The sequence below is a fragment of the Nomascus leucogenys genome, chromosome 16, assembly GCF_006542625.1.
Source record: "Nomascus leucogenys isolate Asia chromosome 16, Asia_NLE_v1, whole genome shotgun sequence".
Classification (NCBI taxonomy): domain Eukaryota; kingdom Metazoa; phylum Chordata; class Mammalia; order Primates; family Hylobatidae; genus Nomascus; species Nomascus leucogenys.
Window position 1 is genome coordinate 44,673,793 of NC_044396.1, and position 21,413 is coordinate 44,695,205.

Consider the following 21,413-nt stretch of genomic DNA (forward strand, 5'->3'; position numbering starts at 1 on the left):
ACTAAGAGTTATGCAAATGGAGATGCGGCACGTGGTGGAGGTTTCTTGTGGCATGTTGATGGGGGACCAAGACCTGGTCTTGCCTCTTCCTCCTCCCCCTGCTGGCTTCATTCCGGTCATACCACCTCCTGCTGTGGCCCTCAGCTCATCCCAGGACCTTGGCAGGGTCTGTTTCTTTTACCTCACACTGTAGCCCCAAACTCTTAGGCGCCAGTAATCCTCCCAGCTTGGCCTCCAGTGCACTGGGATTAGAGGTGTGAGCCCCCATGCATGGCCACTCTCTAAGTTCTTTACTCCCACAGACAATTAGAGTTTGGAGGACCTTAGGCCATGGGTTCAGATTATCTTATTTGGCTTCAAAATTTTAAAAACTTTTTTATTTTTCTGTTATATACATAAATGTGTGTGTATGTATATAACTAACATATATATAACTTGTATATGTTACTTTTTATATATAAAATATATTTTTAAATAAAATGTATTATATTTTTAAATATATTATATATAACTTGTACATAGCATATATTATATATAATATATCCTATACATAACCTGTATGTTGTACATAGATATGTATATTGTTTACCTATTGTACTACATGTACATACGTAACTTGTCTATATATTATGTATTATAATAAAATACACTGTATACTTGTATACATAATTTGTACACCATGGAAAACATTTTTAAAATTTTAGACTAAGGGGAACTGAGCATAAAACCTAAGGGCCTCCAAACTGATTGTATACATATATAAAATTTTATATATCTGTATATAAAATATACCTTTTAAATAAGGTATATATGATGGGAAAATTAAAAATTTGCAAGGGCAAAACCAAAAATAACTGTAGATGAACATTGTGGTAGTTTAGTATATTTCTTTTCAGACTTTTTTTCTATTCCTTTGTACCTTTTCCCCTCATAAAATGATATCGTGCTATATATACTGTTTTTACATTTTTTCACTTAAAGATATTGTGAATATCTTTTTATGTCAATAAATATATACGTGTTATAATTTAATGGTCACATAGTATTCTTTCATGTTGAGGTATCATGTTCTAGATCAATTTTCCAAAAGCCAGTTACCAGAAGGGCAATTTGATGATTTCTCAAATGTTACACTGTACCAGAAGACTCGTTTCTTTTAACTACTTGATTATTTTTATTTAAAAAACTTTATGCATTTTTAATATGCTTCTGCTAGTTCTTCAAATGACATGTCAACATTGTTTCTGCAATTAGAAAAAATAAAATTTAAATTTATAAGCCTCAAAAAGAAATTGTGACCAAAGCATTTCCAACACATATGACATGCTTAAACTTTAGTTTCTGAGAAGGTGAAATTAGGATGTGTTAATCTGGCAGCTGTTTGCAAAACCATTTGAGATTAAAGGATAGAACCATCCTGAAATAAGGAAGGGAAGTGTTCCTGTGCATAGGGATACCAGAAAGAAGCAGAAGACTGGAGTCTCAAATGTAATAAAAGATGACATTAAAGTTGAAGAATTTTTTAAAAATTAAAATCCTAAAAATGTAAGAAGTAAAGCAAGAAGTGAATTAGGAAACTACAGAAACAAGCATATCTCACATTAAACTTAAGCTACTAATTACTCGTAACAGATTAATATAGTTCTAAGAAGACTCAATAATCCTTAGCTTTTTAAAAAATAGAACATTCATCAAAATATTTTAAAACAATTTTTTATATATGTATTTTATATAAATATAATATATATATTTTATATTATATATATAATATATATATTTTATATTTTATATTATATATATATAATATATATATATTTTTAGACGGAGTCTCACTCTTTTACCCATCCTGGAGTGCAGTGGTGCTATCTTGGCTCACAGCAACCTCCGCCTCCCAAGTTCAAGCGATTCTCCTGCCTCAGCTCCCAAGTAGCTGGGATCACAAGCATGCACCACCATGCCTGGCTAATTTTTGTATTTTTAGTAGAGACAGGGTTTCGCCATGTTGGCCAGGCTGGTCTCAAACTCCTAACCTCAGGTGATCCTCCTGCCCGGGCCTCCCAAAGTGCTGGGATTACAGGCATGAGCCACCGCACCAGGCCTAAAACAATTATATTTGATAAGAATTATTACACTTGCATTTATATACCAGGGAATACTACACAGCCATAAAAAAGAATGAAATCATGCCCTGGGCAGCAACATGGATGCAGCTGGAAGCCATTATCCTAAGTGAATTAATGCAGGAACAGAAAACCAAATTGCAGGCTCTCACTTAAGAATGGGAGCTAGGCATTGAGTACATATGGATGTAAAGATAGGAGCAATAGACACGGGAGACTACTAAAAAGTGGGGGAGGGAGAAGGGGACACATTCACCAAAAAACTACTGGGTACTATGCTCACTACCTGGATGGTGGGATCATCTGTACGCCAAACCTCAGCATCTTGCAATATACCCATGTAACAAACCTGCACATGTACTCCTGAAACTAAAATAAAAGTTGAAATTATTTTTAAAAAAATAATTACTATACTCTTAAGCTATGAAAGCACCACAACTAATACAAACTGTTATAAACTTAAGCTGTTAAAACTATCCCATCTAATATGACATTATGTAAATCTGAAATAATTAAAAGGTACAAATTTTGGTGAACTGATCATCTTGTAAGTTGAAGACCCTCACAGAACTGGCTTTGGTGATGTGAATTTTGAGAGCTGATCTGCATTTATTTAACTTTGGCAAACAAGCCTATTTCTATGTGGTATTCCAAACAGTCCCACAATAAGTATTCTCTTGTATAGAGATTTGTGTAGCCCCCAGTTATTTTCTTATAAGTAATTTATTCCAAGAAGTGGTCATGTTGGGTTAAGAAGTGTGTACATTCTAATGGACTTTAATATGTACTGTCAAGTTAAAGATTGTATCACTTATCCTCTCATGCCAAGCCCAGTGATTTCATTTTATGGTGAGGCAATTACAGACCAGAGAAAAGAGTGGTTTTGTCGATAATTACAGGGCTGTCAAGGCTGGACTCCGACAGACAGACTTCCTGAATTCACCATTGTCTCATTATCCTCTCTGCACTCCCTTCCAGGCAGAGCCACATTTCCCTTTCAGTTTCTCTGCTCTAGATGCCAATCTTCCAGGTATTTGACCCTCATATACCTCTTTAATTGTCTTGCAATTCTTTTCTGGAAACATTCTAGTAAATGCAGTGATTAAAACTGTACCCAGTGCTGCTGCCCCTTCACATTGTGGATAACTACATGACCCCTAGGTCTACCTACGGCTCTGCTTATGTCTTGTGGCAAATAATAAAGAAGGAGCTTCGGCCAGGTGCAGTGGCTCACACCTGTAATCCCAGCACTTTGGGAGGCCAAGGTGGGCAGATCACAAGGTCAGTTCGAGACCAGCCTGGCCAATATGGTGAAACCCTGTCTTTACTAAAAGTACAAAAATTAGCCAGGCATGGTGGTGGGCACTTGTAGTCCCAGCTACCCAGGAGGCTGAGGCAGGAGAATCGCTTGAACCCAGGAGGCGGAGGTTGCAGTGAGCCGAGATTGCGCCATTGCACTCCAGCCTGGGCGACAGAGCGAGATCCGTCTCAAAAAAAAAACAAGGAGCTTCAAATCAGGTAAACACAGCAAACAGAAGATAAAAAGAAGTTGGCAAACAGCTTAAGTTTGCCAACAGGGTTTGAATCTTTTCAAATGTAGTCTGTCTTCCATCATGACTGTTTCTTCTTACCCGCTACTCCTTTCCAATCTGGTGTTTAGGTAGGTACAGGGTTGCTGCTGTGCTGTTTGGTAGAAAGAAGCTGTAGGTTCTCTCCATATTCTGTGTATGCTGTTCACCGGCCTGCTAAGATTTGACTGGGCACTGCTGATTCGAGGGATGTTAAATGGACACCCACAGTGCAAGTGCATGCAACCGGGAAACTTGTGGATCCTCTGGAAACCTTGACAGGCAGAACGAGGGGAGCCCTGAGACAGCATCCGGCTGTTTTGTCTTGACACCCCTTTCCTCAGTGCTCAGCCCTGCATGAGACATGAAGAGAAGAGAAGAGCCAACTCCTTCTTCAGACCCAGAGACATCCCTCCTGTGTTGAGGGAGGTGCACCCTGTAACTAGCTAGCTAGTCTTAAACCCACTTCCCACCTGACCCCCCCTTCCCAATTGACCCTTAATAGTCAAAGTGGATGGAGGCTGGCAGGCACCTTGGACACAGGTTCTATCCCAGTCTTCACTCTTTCCAACACTCCTTCAGACACCTCTTTCTCACTTCTCCTAAATCATATCCTCCTCCCTTCTAGGGGAAGATGACATTAAGTTTGAGCCTGATGGCTCACCTAAGTTACAGACAGGAGCTGACACCTACCCATCAAAGCAGCTCTGTGGTGGAGGTGATGCCCACACTATGGATGCAAGCAGCTCCAAGGGCCATGGTCATAGCCTAGAGGTGACGCCTACACCATGGAGGCAGCTCTGTGATCTGAGGGATTCCCAGCACCAAAACAACATTGCCTTAATTGGCCCCAAACACTGTTCCTATTACACATGACATTTAAACCTTAGGGAGTTATGTTCATAATGTTAGGTTGCCTAAGGAAAAAAAACAAAAGCAAACCGAAAAAGCCTTAAGTAGGGCCTTACTTTGCAGGCTGGTCAGATAGAGAAAGCCGTGCTATGGAGCTTGGCCAGCCCGGGTTACCCGCTCACCAACTGTGCCCACCCTGGCTGCTGGGAGATTTTATTGAGGAAAAATATTGGAGAATGTTTGAAAATAATGACCATGGTGTGTAAGGCAACAAATCTTAGTTGTTTAAATAAAGACAGTCTGGCTAGGTCCTTTTCAGTTCTCTCTCTTTTAAAAGTGATTTAAGTGCCGGGCGCAGTGGCTCCCAGCACTTTGGGAGGCCGAGGCGGGCGGATCACCTGAGGTCAGGAGTTGGAGACCAGCCTGGCCAACATGGTGAAACCCTGTCTCTACTAAAAAATACAAAAATTAGCCAGGCATGATGGCAGACGCCTGTAGTCCCCACTACTTGCTACTCAGGAGGCTGAGGCAGGAGAATCGCTTGAACCCAGGAGGCGGAGGTTGCAGTGAGCCAAGATCGCGCCACTGCACTCCAGCCTGGGCAACAGAGGGTGACTCCATCCTAAAAAAAAAAAAATGGAATTTGACAAAATTGATGCAAGACTGAACTGCTTGAGTTGGGAATTAATGGGGTTGGTGGTGGAGCTTAGTGCTAGTGCCCTTTCCAAGTCTCTCCAATGCTGCTGAGGCTGCCAACCAGGCTATTGTGTCCCCATGTCACTTTGATAAGCAGTTTGGAGAAAGCATTCAACTCTTCTGAGGACTTTGTTTCTCTAATCTGAGTCTCCTTTCCGAAAGTAAAGTAAGAAGGACAATTAAAGGGTATCTGAAGGTTTCTGCGTTGGTGGGCAAAGTAAATCTCTTGAGTTATAGAACTGATACTGGAATGCAAGTGTGTAGGGGGCATACTTTTAGGGACGAATTCCTATAAATGATGCTTGAACCAGGCTTGGACCTAATTTGAAACTCAAGATCACTTTTGTTTCAGATAGACACCATCCACCTCTATTTCCCCAGGCTTCCTTTCTCTTCCTTGTGTCTTCCTAAGCTCTCTAATTCAGAAAACTCTTAGAGTTGGAGCTTCCTCCACAGAGAGGCAGTAAGACCTTGCATCAGTAAAGAAGTGCAGCTTTTAGGCTGGGCGCGGTGGCTCATGCCTGTAATCCCAGCACTTTGGGAGGCTCACGCGGGAGGATCACCTGAGGTCAGGAATTTGAGACCAGCCTGGCCAATGTGGTGAAACCCTGTCTCTACTAAAAACACAAAAATTAGCCAGGTTTGGTGGTGGGCACCTGTAATCCCAGCTACCTGGGAGGCTGAGGCAGGAGAATTGCTTGGGCCCGGGAGGCAGAGTTTGCAGTGAGCAGAGATCACTCCATTGCACTCCAGCCTGGGTGACGGAGTGAGACTCCATCTCAAAAAACAAACAAACAAAAAAGAAGTGCAGCTTTTAGATAGAAGGAATAGGTTATAGGTTCTATAGCACTGTAGGGTGACTATAATTAAAGACAATGTATTGTATATTCCAAATAGCTGGAAGAGCAAATTTTGAATGTTCCCAACACAAAGAAATAATACATTAAAAATAATAAAAGCAACAAAAAGAGAAAAAGTACAGCTCTGAAGCCAGACCAAGTTCCAGTTGTACCTGAGACCTTTGATTACCTGGCACAGGTTCGTCTCTGGGTTTTACTTTCCTCATACACAAAGTACCAGGGACAAAGTAGGCACATATGTGTTTATCCCTTTTCTACCCCCGCGTCTTTTGTCTCTGACCCTCATAGACATTTATAGCTACTCTGTTTGCTTTAGGTGGATGACCAGTTGATATTGCAAAGTCAGGCAATAGACCCAGCAGTTGAGTTCAGCAATCCAACCCCATAGTCCTTACTTCAGAATATTTTGTGAATTGTATAGTGTCTTCTTTAGGAATTTCAATAGAAAATTTCTATACAGGATCTTTTACCTCACAAGTGGACTTTAGAACCTAACCAACAAGGTGGTGGATGTCCTCTTAGATTTTTTTCCTGTGGACATTAAATATACATACATATATATGGATTGTATACATATATTAGGTTGGTGCAAAAGTAATTGGCAAAAACCACAATTACTTTTGCATCAGCCTAATTTAAATATGTATATATAATTTTTTCAATCGGCAATTCTTGATTGTTTGATTAAGAATGTCCAAATATACAAATCTCTCTTTTTAACCCACTCATAATGTGTCACTTTGTTCTAACGTAAAGAACTAACCCCTAATGAGGACATCTAGATTGTCTCTACTATAAGTCATGCTAGTGGGAACATCCTTGTGCCCCTGTGCAGTGTATTTAAAGAACAGATTTCGAGAAGTGGAATTCCAATGCAAGATTGCATCTTTGTTGAACAGCTGGATAATGGTAAGGCATTGCTAGATTTTATGAAACCAAAACCCTACTGCCTTTGGTAAGAGTGAGTTTTGTTTTGTTTTGTTTTTTTGATGGAGTCTTGCTCTGTCACCCAGGCTGGAGTGCAGTGGCACAATCTTAGCTTACTGCAACCTCTGCCTCCCAGGCTCAAGGGATTCTCCTGCCTCAGGCTCCTGAGAAGCTGGGACTACACGCGGGTGCCACCACGCCCGGCTAATTTTTGTGTTTTTTAGTAGAGACAGAGTTTCATCATGTTGGCCAGGCCGGTCTCGAACCCCTGACCTCAGATGATCCACCCGCCTCGACCTCCCAAAGTTCTGGGATTACAGTTGTGAGCCACCACACCTGGCCAAGGTAAGAGTGATTTTTAAAAACCAAAAAATTGTCCCAGAGTCTGGGAATAAAATAAAAGAGGGATTAAAATCACTCTTCTAATATTCTAAGGCTCTTGAATGAGGATGAGCCACTCCTAATGGATATTCGTTCCAGTGAAAGAAAGACTTTTTAGAAAGAGAAATCTCCAGCCTCACATTTTCTGGATGGGTCAGTGGATGTTGCTTTGTAATCAAAAGGCTGCCTGGCTGTTTGTGTCTCTTTAGACCATATTGTAAAACTTTTGCAATGAACAGACTAGAGCTGTATTTGCATGTCAAAGCCTCAGTTACTAACTTGTTTTAACCAAATTCTCTACGTATAAAATATGTCTTTATTTACTGTTAAAAAAATGGTTTTGAAGGCACTGCTGACTACATCATCCACAGCACTTGATATAAAGTGCATTATAAGCAAACTTGGAATTCCTGTTGGGGACACACATTCCCATCAGCAACCTGGTCTGCTTCCTCTCTCCTGCTGTGACTCATGACGTCCCTGGCCCTTCCTGCCAGAAAACCCAGGGCAAATGTGCAGATCAGTTACAGCAGACTTGTTCCCTACAATGTTACCACATTCGCATTTTTCTCATTGCCTTGGCTCTGGTTTTCTGGTTTTATTTTATTAACTTCATTATTGACTCTTTTGTGGTAAAACATTTTAAAGCTTTTTTCTCTGAGAAAGAGGTAGCCTACAAAAATAATCTCTGTTTGGCATTGTTAATAAATAGACGAAACATGCATTTCAAAATAGCCATTGTGTGGCAAAGTGGTAAGAGCCCAGGCTGTAGACTTAGCTTCTGACTTAGACTTGAGAGCGCACTCCTGTGTGAGTGAGTCCTAGCTCCACCCGTCCCAGCTATGCTGTGTGCCAGTCTTCTAACCTTTCTGAGCCTCAGTTTTCTCCTCTGTAAAGTCATCTGGCCGTATGGTTTCTTCAAGGATTAAATGAGATGCTCAATATATTATAAATGTGTAATAGAAGAATACTAAGGTGGAAATCACTGTAAAGTGTAGCTCATATCACTTGGAACATGTAACCACTCTCAGTTTTTGTCAGGAGTATATTGTGTTTTCTACATTTATGGTACTTTCATACAGCATAAGGAATTGCAAGACCCGTTCTGAGTTTGGGTTGCTCATCCCCATGTCACATGGAGGACCTCTCTTGAGGTTTCTGGTGGGAGAGTGTCTGAATGGGGGACCCCAAACACTTTGTGAGCAGAGATAAGCTCTGCCTGAGCAGTGAAGCCATGCTAATTTTTCACATGGCTTTAATTTTTTTCATTTACAGTGCATACGTTCGATGTTAAATTGTCCATGACAATGGCGGGAAGAAAATAAGCGTAAATAAATGGCCATCTATCGATCTTCCTGTCTCGGATGTCACCATCCCACCCACATCCACCTGCTTTTTGTTTCCGTCCTTCCTTTTCCCAAGACCACTGCCCTTGGACAATTGCCTCCGTCTTTTCCTCTGTCCCCTTTAGAAGCTCGGGGATGGATTTCCTTACAGTAGCTCACTCTCCCCCCAACACTTCCTACAGAGTTTTTGCTCAGAAATAGAGATCTCAACATCTGATGCACACTGGATGTTCTTCTGAATAACTACAATACCATCCTATTGCACTTACAAAACACAACAGTTCCCTGATATCATAATCTCATGTGTAAGTCAATTTCAACTTCTCCAGTTGTCACATATCACAGCTGTGTGTCCCCCCCAGGCCCCCAAGATCCCATCAAGGTTGGTACATTGTCTCTTGGGTCTTCTCTGATAAGGAATGGTTCCATCCCTTCCCTTTAGCTGGAGTATCCAGGCAGGTTTTCTTTAGAAAACGGCACGTTATGGGTTTTTCTGATTATCTTGTTCCTCTCTTCCCTGTATTTCCCATAAACTGGAAGTTATTTTAGAGGTTTCTGTCTGTTTTAGAACAACGGACCCAGGTGGGTTTTGCCTCCTTTCCTTCTCCAATCTCACCTTCATCAGGGGGAGTGTTGATGGGCACCTGGGAGTCCCAAGCCCACCAGCCATAGCTGCTCCATCTGTTCTTTTTTTTTTTTAGACCGAGTCTCACTCTGTCACACAGGCTGGAGTGCAGTGGCGTGATCTCTGCTCACTGCAACCTCTGCCTCCTGGGTTCAAGTGATTCTCCTGCCTCAGCCTCCGGAGTAGCTGGGACTACGGGAGCCCATCACCACGCCGGCTGATTTTTTGTATTTTTAGTAGAGACAGGGTTTCACCATGTTGGCCAGGCTAGTCCGGAACTCCTTACCTCGTGATCCGCCCACCTCGGCCTCCCAAAGTGCGTTCATTCTTACTCTTTGAGCACCTGCGTGGAGCGGAGCTGTTTTAGGTGCTGGGGGTACTGCACTGAGCAAAGTAGAGGGAAGCTGTCACAGTCAGCTTAGAGGCTAGCTTAGGGAGCTGACCCTAAATAAACTGATACATGCTGGAACGTGGGTGGTAACCAGACAAGAGTGAGAATTAGTGCAGACCTGTCTGGGGCGATAACATTCCTGTAGGATCTGAGAAAGAGAGAGAGAGAGAGAGAGAGAGGAGAGAGAGAGACATGGAGTGAGGGAACGCTGGAGCGAGCAGCGAGGGCAGGGGAACTGCAGGAATGCGGTGGGGTGGGGACAGGGGATTCCCTGTGCCCTGGTTGTGGCGCGGCTCAGTCAGGGCTCGGTCCGTGCTGGGAGGGAGCTGGATCCCGCGGCCCGGTGCGCTGTGGGTTGGCCGCACCCATGCAGGGCTCCTGCCCCGGAGCTCGCGGTGTGCGCATGGTCCTCGTGCTGCTATTAATGTATTTGCGCATTTATAAAGCACGATTTTAAGGGATGATGAGTTAAACACCGCTTTTTCGGGGAGAGTGACGGGGCGTGGGAGGGATGAGACTGGTGAAAAAAGAACTCCCATGCTTACTTAGAGATCAACTCTAAACCCATGGCCATTTCAGAAACTTTAGCGTATGAAAAAAATGTGCTGTTTTGAATCAAAGAAGTACTTGCTTCCCCTTTATTTTGGGAACTGCAGCTCGCTAGTTTCAGAAAGGGGTGGGGCTGCTCTTTAGAGGCTTCATACCTCAAGTAATGAAATGATAAACAAGTCGAAGTTCCTAGACCAACTGGAAGCCTGCAGGAAAAAACGCAGGCCTGGGCGCGTAGCAGCGATGCAGGAGAGGGCCGAGTTCCCAGAAGAGCTCTTGAGGTTTCTTAGTACAATTCCTCCCCCACGAGGTATTGCCTAATCACACCACCTCTCCCCCTTCCCCAGACCCCTGTCATCTCTCCTTCCTCTAGACTTAACTCTAAGCCCTAGGCACCAGATTTGGCAGTGCTTCAGAATTACACATCACATGGGGAGCACCATGCTCCCGCTGTGCCCCAAAGGAGTTTCCTGGACAGTGTCCAGAGAATCTATTCCGTGAGAACCACCTTCTAATGAAGTTTGTGAGATTTTTTTTTATTATTTATTATTATTATTTTTTGAGACGGAGTCTTGCTCTGTCGCCCAGGCTGGAGTGCAGTGGCGAGATCTCGGCTCACTGCAACCTCCCCGTCCCGGGTTCAAGCGATTCTCCTGCCTCACCCTCCCAAGTAGCTGGGACTACAGGCATGTGCCACCACGCCCAGCTAATTTTTGTATGTTTAGTAGAGACGGGGTTTCACCATGTTGGCCAGGATGGTCTCCATCTCTTGACCTCGTGATCCGCCTTCCTTGGCCTCACAAAGTGCTGGGATTACAGGCATGAGCCACCGCGCCCGGCTGTTTTGTTTTTAACGCATAGATTTGACCCAATACTGTAAGATAAGAACTGTGTCTGATTCAAATGTTCAAAATCACCTTTGCAGTCGCCAGAGTGCGTGTGTAGTGCTCAGCTGTCCTGCGTTAATGGAATCACTGGATGACAGAGTTCATATTTAGATGTGCACCATGTGTTGTTCTGCCCTGGTCAGGCACCAGCCCCCTTCTTGCCCTGGTGGCTTTCCTCCACCGTCCTAGAATGGCTTGCGGAGGCTGTCATTTTGCTTTTACCTGTGCTAGTACTCCTGGTTTCCTGACTCAAGTAGCTTACTGGGTAGCCCTACTGGATTTGATCATCTGAATGTTTTCATAAGTATCTTCTTTCCCGTAAGTGTGTTTCCTCCATTCATTTCCAGTCTTGATGAAAGCCAGGCCGTCTTCCTAGGCCCCTAGCTATGTTTAGCTGGAGTCAGGTTCTGTAGATTCTAGCTCTTCATCACCTGCCCTTGAAGTCTCAAGGCCCCCCACCCCACTCCACCTTGCACACTGCAGATTGGATGTCTCACGTGTCTTCAGGGTAAAAAATCAACCACTCAGCATCACATCCAGCATGTGCCTCCCTCTCTGGCCCTGACTCCTGACCTTCCCTACCTGCTCCTTGACTGCAGTGTTTAGTGTTGTAGATAGAGCTCATTTTCTGAAGAGATTAGGTTGATCTAGCTCTCTGAAGGGGCCATGTTATCTTGAGCTCATGGTGGTTGCATATGAAGTTTCTTCCTCCTGGAATCTCTTTGCTGACTTTGCAACCTGGCTACCATCCCTCCCATTTCAACTCAGAGCATTTCCTTTAGGAAGCTTTCCCTGACCACCTCCTTTTTCTCTTGCCTGAGTTACATGTCCTTTCTTAGATCCTGTGGGTCCTCTGTCATCGAGTCTTTACACATCTTTGCAACAAGAATACAAGCAGAGTTAGAGCTGGATTTTGTCTGGGTGATGGAAAATTAATGCTCAATAAATATTTGTTGAGTTGAATGAATGGACAAGCAAACCTATTTGGGAACAGTATTCACATTTGAGTTTATTAATCTATATATGATAAAGAATAAAAGTATATTTTTTTCTACTCTTTTTAATGGAGAGATTTTGATGGCTTGAAGCAGTTCTGGAGTGGTAAAACAATGGCATTGCTTTTATGTTTCAACAGGAAATATGGGATGTATAAAATCAAAAGGGAAAGACAGCTTGAATGACGATGGAGTAGATTTGAAGACTCAACCAGTACGTAATACTGAAAGAACTATTTATGTGAGAGATCCAACGTCCAATAAACAGCAAAGGCCAGTAAGTAGATAGTCTCAGGGGAGAATTCCCACAGCAAGATCAAAGCATGGCTGCATAATTTAAACACCAATCTGTAACATGTACATGCGAAAACATTCCATTGATTACTTGGTCCTCAAATAATTTTTGATATGCTTTGTAACTTAATCCTTTGAAGACTGTATAAACATTTTAGGGATAACTAGGCCACTCATTGTGCAATTAAAAGGGCCTTTGGTCACATTCTTTTGTGTGAAGAAAGCCATCTTTCATATTACTGGTGCAAAGACCCCACTATATATATATATAGGCTTGTGTGACTCAAGATAGTAGTGAGAGGCCGGGCGCGGTGGCTCACGCTTGTAATCCCAGCACTTTGGGAGGCTGAGGCGGGTGGATCACTAGGTCAGGAGTTTGAGACCAGCCTGGCCAACACAGTGAAACCCCGTCTCTACTAAAAATACAAAAATTAGCTGGGCACGGTGGCGGGCGCCTGTAATCCCAGCTACTCGGGAGGCTGAGGCAGGAGAATCACTTGAACCTGGGAGGCAGAGGTTGCAGTGAGCCAAGATCACGCCACTGCACTCCAGCCTGGGTGACAGAACAAGACTCTGTCTCAAAAAAAAAAAAAAAAAAAAAACCAGATGTAATGATATTAGCTCAGTGGTTTAGAAGCAAAAGGAAATGTGGGATGCAAGTCAGAAGCTAAAGTAGGTACTAATGTGTCTTTTGTTGTGTCATACTTTATCCTGTCTTGTCATTTCTTCAATTAATTCAAAATAGTACAGATCCTGAAGTTGTCATCTGTTATTTTAGTGAATTAAAATATTAAGGAAAAACACCTCTAATTCTGTCCCCTAACCTTAGAGAAATAGCTGGACTAGAAATATTTTATGAGTGATGTGCTATTTGGTGTATTTTGGAAATACTTGGCAAAGAAAGAACTAACATCACATTTTAAGAACAGAGCTTTGAACAATTATAACCTGAAATCTACTTCATTTCAGAGCTTATATCCTTTGCATATATGTATTCTCTCACTCTATACGTGTATATCTCCCACAGCCTGCTTTCTATGGAATTCTGCAGCATTTAAGCTGGAAACAGCTTATTCCAGATTAGCCCAAATACCATTATTAAGAATTTTCAGGCTGGGCATGGCGGTTCATGCCTGTACTTTGGGAGGTCACGAGGTCAGGAGTTTGAGACCAGCCTGGCCAACATGGTGAAACCTTGGCTCTACTAAAAGTACAAAAATTAGCCAGGTGTGGTGGTGCGTGCCTATAGTCCCAGCTACTCAGGAGGCTGAGGAAGAAGAATCTCTTGAACCCAGAAGGTAGAGGTTGCAGTGAGCCGAGATTGCGCTACTGCACTCCAGCCTGGGTGACAGAGTGAGACTGTGTCTCAAAAAAAAAAGGCGTTTTTATAGTTTGTCTAGTCTGACATGTTTTTAAATACTCAGGTGTTTTAGAAATGTATTCCCATTATCAAGCCTTTCTGCCTGCCCTCCCCTCAATGTGTCCCCATTATCCTGAAGGTAGGAAATATCTGCCATGTATCAAAGTCATGTGTCATCATTGAGATGAAGAAATCAACATCGGTCTTCTTAAGAAGTGGAGATAGGCCAGGCACGGTGGCTCATGCCTGTAATCCCAGCACTTTGGGAGGCTGAGGCAGGTGGATCACCTGAGGTCAGGAGTTCAAGACCAGCCTGGCCAACATGGTGAAACCCCGTCTCTACTAAAAATACAAAAATTAGCTGGGCATGGTGGCGCATGCCTGTAATCCCAGCTACTTGGGGGGCTGAGGCAGGAGAATTGTTTGAACCAGGACCCGGGAGGGAGAGGTTGCAGTGAGCCAAGATCATGCCACTGCACTGCAGCCTGGGCTACAGAGCGAGAGTCTCCAAAAAAAAAAAGGAAGTGGAGATAAAGAGTGGATATATCATGCTATTAAGTTATCATACATGATGTTTCTTGATAAATTAACATTGTAATTTTATATATAGAAAATATATGTACTTAAAATGTATAAGAATATTAATAGATTTAATAAATTGTGTGATTATAAATATAAAATTTAAAAACCTATTACAGGCAGTGAAAAAACATTACATAAGTATATACAGATATAGAACCATATAATATATAAATATGATTAATAGAAAATAAAATAAGAGAAATTAGAGCCACAAATAGTTTTCTTATAGACATCAGAGTTCTCAAAAAAAGATCTGATTTTTCTCATACCATATGCTGTAGATTTTGTATGTTTTAAAGCACAAGTTTTTTCGTTTTGCATTTATTTATTTATTTATTTTGAGGCGGAGATTTGCTCTTGTTGCCCAGGCTGGAGTGCAATGGCACTATCTCAGCTCACTGCAACCTTCTCCTCCTGAGTTCAAACGATTCTCCTGCCTCAGCCTCCTGAGTAGCTGGGATTACAGGCATGCATCATCATGCTTGGCTAATTTTTGTATTTTTAGTAGAGATGGGGTGTTGCCATTTTGGCCAGGCTGGTCTTGAACTCCTGACCTTAGGTGATTCATCCACCTCGGCCTCTCAAAGTGTTGGGAATACAGGCGTGAGCCACCACACCCAGCCTGTTTTTTGTTTTTAAATGATGAACAAAGATGTCCTTTATTCAGAAAAGTCTAGGAGAATAGTGTGCAAACCCACGCACCACTTTTTCCTATTGTTCAAAGTAAAGGGGATTAAAAATCAAGTTAGAAAGCAGAAGTAGTAAACGTGCTTGAAGTCTTTCAATTCCCTCCTGTATACCATAAGTATTTCAGTTTGCCCTTCTGTGGTCACAGATGCCCTCGACTCATGAGCCAGTTAGCTTGGCCTTATTCCATGGCTATAACCAACACTCTCAGCCCTATAACCAACACTCTCAGCCAACACTGTCAGCCCATGCCAAAATGCATGCTATGGATTGATTGAAAGGGGAATTTGATGAGAAGGTGAGGTAGGGTTGATGCAAATTCAACAACATTCTAGAAAAAGCCATTTTAAGGAAAAATCTAGAGCAATAGTATATGTGTTGCGTATATGTGTTTTGGTCTTATAAAAAGCATATTAAAATGTTTGTAAGCTAAGGGCTTTTTGATATTTGAAAAATCAGCTTGCTGCTTTTAAAATGATGTAATTAGTTTCTAGTCTTCTAGTTATTTCCTCTAAATCACATAAAATAGATCATATATCCAAATTATGCAAATTTCAATGACTAAAAAATCAACATAAAACTTCCTGACATAAACATTTGAAGGATAGTATGCAGCCATGGGTTTTTCTGGTACCACAATGTAGTAATTTTCCCTGTCTCACTGAATTGGAGATTTTATGGGCTTTCATCAGAAATTTAAATTTCAGTACAAACTGTTTTGGTCCCATTCTATGAAGCCACTTTAATCAAAGAGAAACAGAAAAGTTACATGGCTTGTAGTATAGGCCTCTGAGAGCATCTATCTCACAAGAGGCCCAGAGGCCTCACACAGCCTCACGTGGCACTGTGAAAAAAAGAATTTGATTTTAAAGGTAATTGAGGTGGCCTTTTGTGCCACCAAATCCTTCCCAATAACTCACCCACCCCACTGAAATAACAGGGGATGCCATCTGTCCCTGTGATGGAGTCAGGGTCAGCCCAAGAAAGCCTGGATGGGATGGGACTTGCTTTCAGCCTCCAGGGACAGAGCCCTGACCATGCAATTTTATACAATTGGGAAAGCCTCAGATGGGCAGTCCCGGGCTGGGACAGCAACTCCACAAAATCACCAGGGTCCCTCCACTTCTGTCTCCATCCTGCTGCCACTGGTGTTTGCTTTCTGTGTGAAGACTCCAGCCTTCACTTGTTTCTAGGGAGAGAGAAAGAGGCAAGGGAAAAGGGGACCTGACAGCAAAGCCCTGCACAACCGATCTGCGGACCAAAACTCCCTCTGCCCTCTGCCCGGGGCTAGAGAGTTTGGAAGCACACTCACTGAGCTGGGCAAACTGCCTCCCCAAATAATATTAGGGTTCTGTCACCAAATAAGAGGAGGAGCTAGGATGAGGTGAGCACCTAGCAGCCCCTGCCCAGAACCTCGCTTCCTTCCTGCCACTCACAGCAAGTAATAAAGAGCCCTGTCGCTGGCCAAGCAGGGCAGGACGCATCTCTACAGGTTTTTCCCTCTGTGCTCCTGTTCTTTCTAACTAAATAAATGAGCCCATCCTAACAGCATCTGCTACTGTTACAAAAATCATATATACAACATGAATGTGAGTAAGAAAAACTAAACAGAATTTTTTTTTCTAACAAATATTCTCTCGTAGGTTCCAGAATCTCAGCTTTTGCCTGGACAGAGGTTTCAAACTAAAGGTATGTTTTCATAGCAACATAGTTAACATTTTTTTTCTTTACTATTAGAGCTTCTGTAAAGTGATTGTCCTAAATGTTTTTATTTTTTATTATTTTTTTATTTTTTATTATTATACTTTAGGTTTTAGGGTACATGTGCACAATGTGCAGGTTTGTTACATATGTATCCATGTGCCATGTTGGTTTGCTGCACCCATTAACTCGTCATTTAGCATTAGGTATATCTCCTAATGCTGTCCCTCCCCGCTCCCCCCACCCCACAACAGTCCCCGGAGTGTGATGTTCCCCTTCCTGTGTCCATGTGTTCTCATTGTTCAATTCCCACCTATGAGTGAGAACATGCGGTGTTTGGTTTTTTGTCCTTGCGATAGTTTACTGAGAATGATGTTTTCCAGTTTCATCCATGTCCCTACAAAGGACACGAACTCATCATTTTTTATGGCTGCATAGTATTCCATGGTGTATATGTGCCACATTTTCTTAATCCAGTCTATTGTTGTTGGACATTTGGGTTGGTTCCAACTTTTTGCTATTGTGAATAGTGCTGCAATAAACATACGTGTGCATGTGTCTTTATAGCAGCATGATTTATAGTCCTTTGGGTATATACCCAGTAATGGGATGGCTGGGTCAAATGGTATTTCTAGTTCGAGATCCCTGAGGAATCGCCACACTGACTTCCACAATGGTTGAACTAGTTTACAGTCCCACCAACAGTGTAAAAGTGTTCCTGTTTCTCCACATCCTCTCCAGCACCTGTTGTTTCCTGACTTTTTGATGATCTCCATTCTAACTGGTGTGAGATGGTATCTCACTGTGGTTTTGATTTGCATTTCTCTGATGGCCAGTGATGATGAGCATTTTTCATGTGTTTTTTGGCTGCATAAATGTCTTCTTTTGAGAAGTGTCTGTTCATGTCCTTTGCCCACTTTTTGATGGGGTTGTTTGTTTTTTTCTTGTAAATTTGTTTGAGTTCATTGTAGATTCTGGATATTAGCCCTTTGTCAGATGAGTAGGCTGCAAAAATTTTCTCCCATTCTGTAGGTTGCCTGTTCACTCTGATGGTAGTTTCTTTTGCTGTGCAGAAGCTCTTTAGTTTAATTAGATCCCATTTGTCAATTTTGGCTTTTGTTGCCATTGCTTTTGGTGTTTTAGACATGAAGTCCTTGCCCACGCCTATGTCCTGAATGGTATTGACTAGGCTTTCTTGTAGGATTTTAATGGTTTTAGGTCTAACATGTAAGTTTTAATCCATCTTTTTTTTTTTTTTTTTTTTTTTTTTTTTTTTTTTTGAGACGGAGTCTCGCTCTGTCGCCCGGGCTGGAGTGCAGTGGCGCGATCTTGGCTCACTGCAAGCTCCGCCTCCTGGGTTCACGACATTCTCCTGCCTCAGCCTCTCCGAGTAGCTGGGACTACAGGCGCCCACCACCACGCCTGGCTAATTTTTTTTGTATTTTTAGTACAGACGGGGTTTCACCGTGGTCTCGATCTCCTGACCTCGTGATCCACCCCTGTCGGCCTCCCAAAGTGCTGGGATTACAAGCGTGAGCCACCGCGCCCGGCCCCTTTAATCCATCTTGAATTAATTTTTGTATAAGGTGTAAGGAAGGGATCCAGTTTCAGCCTTCTACATATGACTAGCCAGTTTTCCCAGCACCATTTATTAAATAGGGAATCCTTTCCCCATTTCTTGTTTTTGTCAGGTTTGTCAAAGATCAGATAGTTGTAGATATGCGGCATCATTTCTGAGGGCTCTGTTCTGTTCCATTGATCTATGTCTCTGTTGTGGCACCAGTACCATGCTGTTTTGGTTACTGTAGCCTTGTGGTATAGTTTGAAGTCAGGTAGCGTGATGCCTCCGGCTTTGTTCTTTTGGCTTAGGATTGACTTGGTGATGCGGGCTCTTTTTTGGTTCCATATGAACTTTAAAGTAGTTTTTTCCAATTCTGTGAAGAAAGTCATTGGTAGCTTGATGGGGATGGCATTGAATCTATAAATTACCTTGGGCAGTATGGCCATTTTCACTATATTGATTCTTCCAACCCATGAGCATGGAATGTTCTTCCATTTGTTTGTATCCTCTTTTATTTCATTGAGCAGTGGTTTGTAGTTCTCCTTGAAGAGGTCCTTCACATCCCTTGTAAGTTGGATTCCTAAGTATTTTATTCTCTTTGAAGCAATTGTGAATGGGAGTTCACTCATGATTTGGCTCTCTGTTTGTCTGTGATTGGTGTACAAGAATGCTTGCGATTTTTGTACGTTGATTTTGTATCCTGAGACTTTGCTGAAGTTGCTAATCAGCCTAAGGAGATTTTGGGCTGAGACGATGGGGTTTTCTAGATAGACAATCATGTCATCTGCAAACAGGGACAATTTGACTTCCTCTTTTCCTAATTAAATATCCTTTATTTCCTTCTCCTGCCTGATTGCTCTGGCCAGAACTTCTAGCACTATGTTGAATAGGAGTGGTGAGAGAGGGCATCCCTGTCTTGGGCCAGTTTTCAAAGGGAATGCTTCCAGTTTTTGCCCATTCAGTATGATATTGGCTGTGGGTTTGTCATAGATAGCTCTTATTATTTTGAGATACGTCCCATCAATACCTAATTTATTGAGAGTTTTTAGCATGAAGGGTTGTTGAATTTTGTCAAAGGCCTTTTCTGCATCTATTGAGATAATCATGTGGTTTTTGTCTTTGGTTCTGTTTATATGCTGGATTACATTTATTGATTTGTGTATGTTGAACCAGCCTTGCATCCCAGGGATGAAGCCCACTTGATCATGGTGGATAAGCTTTTTGATGTGCTGCTGGATTCGGTTTGCCAGTATTTTATTGAGGATTTTTGCATCAATGTTCATCAAGGATATTGGTCTGAAATTCTCTTTTTTGGTTATGTCTCTGCCAGGCTTTGGTATCAGGACAATGTTGGTTTCATAAAATGTGTTAGGGAGGATTCCCTCTTTTTCTATCGATTGGAATAGTTTCAGAAGGAATGGTACCAGTTCCTCCTTGTACCTCTGGTAGAATTCGGCTGTGAATCCATCAGGTCCTGGACTCTTTTTAGTTGGTAAGCTATTGATTATTGCCACAATTTCAGATCCTGTTATTGGTCTATTCAGAGATTCAACTTCTTCCTGGTTTAGTCTTGGGAGGGTGTATGTGTTGAGGAATTTATCCATTTCTTCTAGATTTTCTCGTTTATTTGCATAGTGGTGTTTGTAGTATTCTCTGATGGTAGATTGTATTTCTGTGGGATCGGTGGTGATATCCCCTTTTTCATTTTTTATTGCATCTATTTGATTCTTCTCTCTTTTCTTCTTTATTAGTCTTGCTAGCGGTCTATCAATTTTGTTGATCTTTTCAAAAAACCAGCTCCTGGATTCATTAATTTTTTGAAGGGTTTTTTGTGTCGCTATTTCCTTCAGTTCTGCTCTGATTTTAGTTATTTCTAGCCTTCTGTTAGCTTTTGAATGTGTTTGCTCTTGCTTTTCTAGTTCTTTTAATTGTGATGTTAGGGTGTCAATTTTGGATCTTTCCTGCTTTCTCTTGTGGGCATTTAGTGCTATAAATTTCCCTCTACACACTGCTTTGAATATGTCCCAGAGATTCTGGTATGTTGTGTCTTTGTTCTCGTTGGTTTCAAAGAACATCTTTATTTCTGCCTTCATTTCATTATGTACCCAATAGTCATTCAGGAGCAGGTTGTTCAGTTTCCATGTAGTTGAGCGGTTTTGAGTGAGTTTCTTAATCCTGAGTTCTAGTTTGATTGCACTGTGGTCTGAGAGACAGTTTGTTATAATTTCTGTTCTTTTACATTTGATGAGGAGAGCTTTACTACCAACTATGTGGTCAATTTTGCAATAGGTGTGGTGTGGTGCTGAAAAAAATGTATATTCTGTTTATTTGGGGTGGAGAGTTCTGTAGATGTCTATTAGGTCCACTTTGTGCAGAGCTGAGTTCAATTCCTGGATATCCTTGTTAACTTTCTGTCTCGTTGATCTGTCTAATATTGACAGTGGGGTGTTAAAATCTCCCGTTATTATTGTGTGGGAGTTTAAGTCCCTTTGTAGGTCACTCAGGACTTGCTTTATGAATCTGGGTGCTCCTGTGTTGGGTGTATATATATTTAGGATAGTTAGCTCTTCTTGTTGAATTGATCTCTTTACCATTATGTAATGGCCTTCTTTGTCTCTTTTGATCTTTGTTAGTTTAAAGTCTATTTTATCAGAGACTAGGATTGCAACCCCTGCCTTTTTTTGTTTTCCATTTGCTTGATAGATCTTCCTCCATCCCTTTATTTTGAGTCTATATGTGTCTCTGCACATGAGATGGGTTTCCTGAATACAGCACACTGATGAGTCCTGACTCCTTATCCAGTTTGCCAGTCTGTGTCTTTTAATTGGAGCATTTAGCCCATTTACATTTAAAGTTAATATTGTTATGTGTGAATCTGATCCTGTCATTATGATGTTAGTTGGTTATTTTGCTCGTTAGTTGATGCAGTTTCTTCCTAGCCTCGATGGTCTTTACAATTTGGCATGTTTTTGTAGGGGCTGGTACTGGTTGTTCCTTTCCATGTTTAGTGCTTCCTTCAGGAGCTCTTTTA

The 21,413-nt window shown here is 41.9% G+C and overlaps 1 protein-coding gene across 3 annotated transcripts in view; it reads left to right on the forward strand.

Moving 5' to 3' along the window:
• LYN (LYN proto-oncogene, Src family tyrosine kinase) overlaps positions 1-21,413 on the forward strand; it is a 163,750-nt gene that overhangs the window by 73,695 nt on the left and 68,642 nt on the right. The window contains exons 2-3 of one of the 3 annotated variants that reach the window (XM_003255972.4): positions 12,338-12,474; positions 16,764-16,809. In XM_003255972.4, coding sequence (XP_003256020.1) covers positions 12,343-12,474; positions 16,764-16,809 — 178 coding nt within the window. In that variant the 5' untranslated portion in view covers positions 12,338-12,342. The remainder of the gene's footprint in view (positions 1-12,337; positions 12,475-16,763; positions 16,810-21,413) is intronic. The other 2 variants (XM_003255973.4, XM_030794988.1) reach the window with 2 other exon arrangements.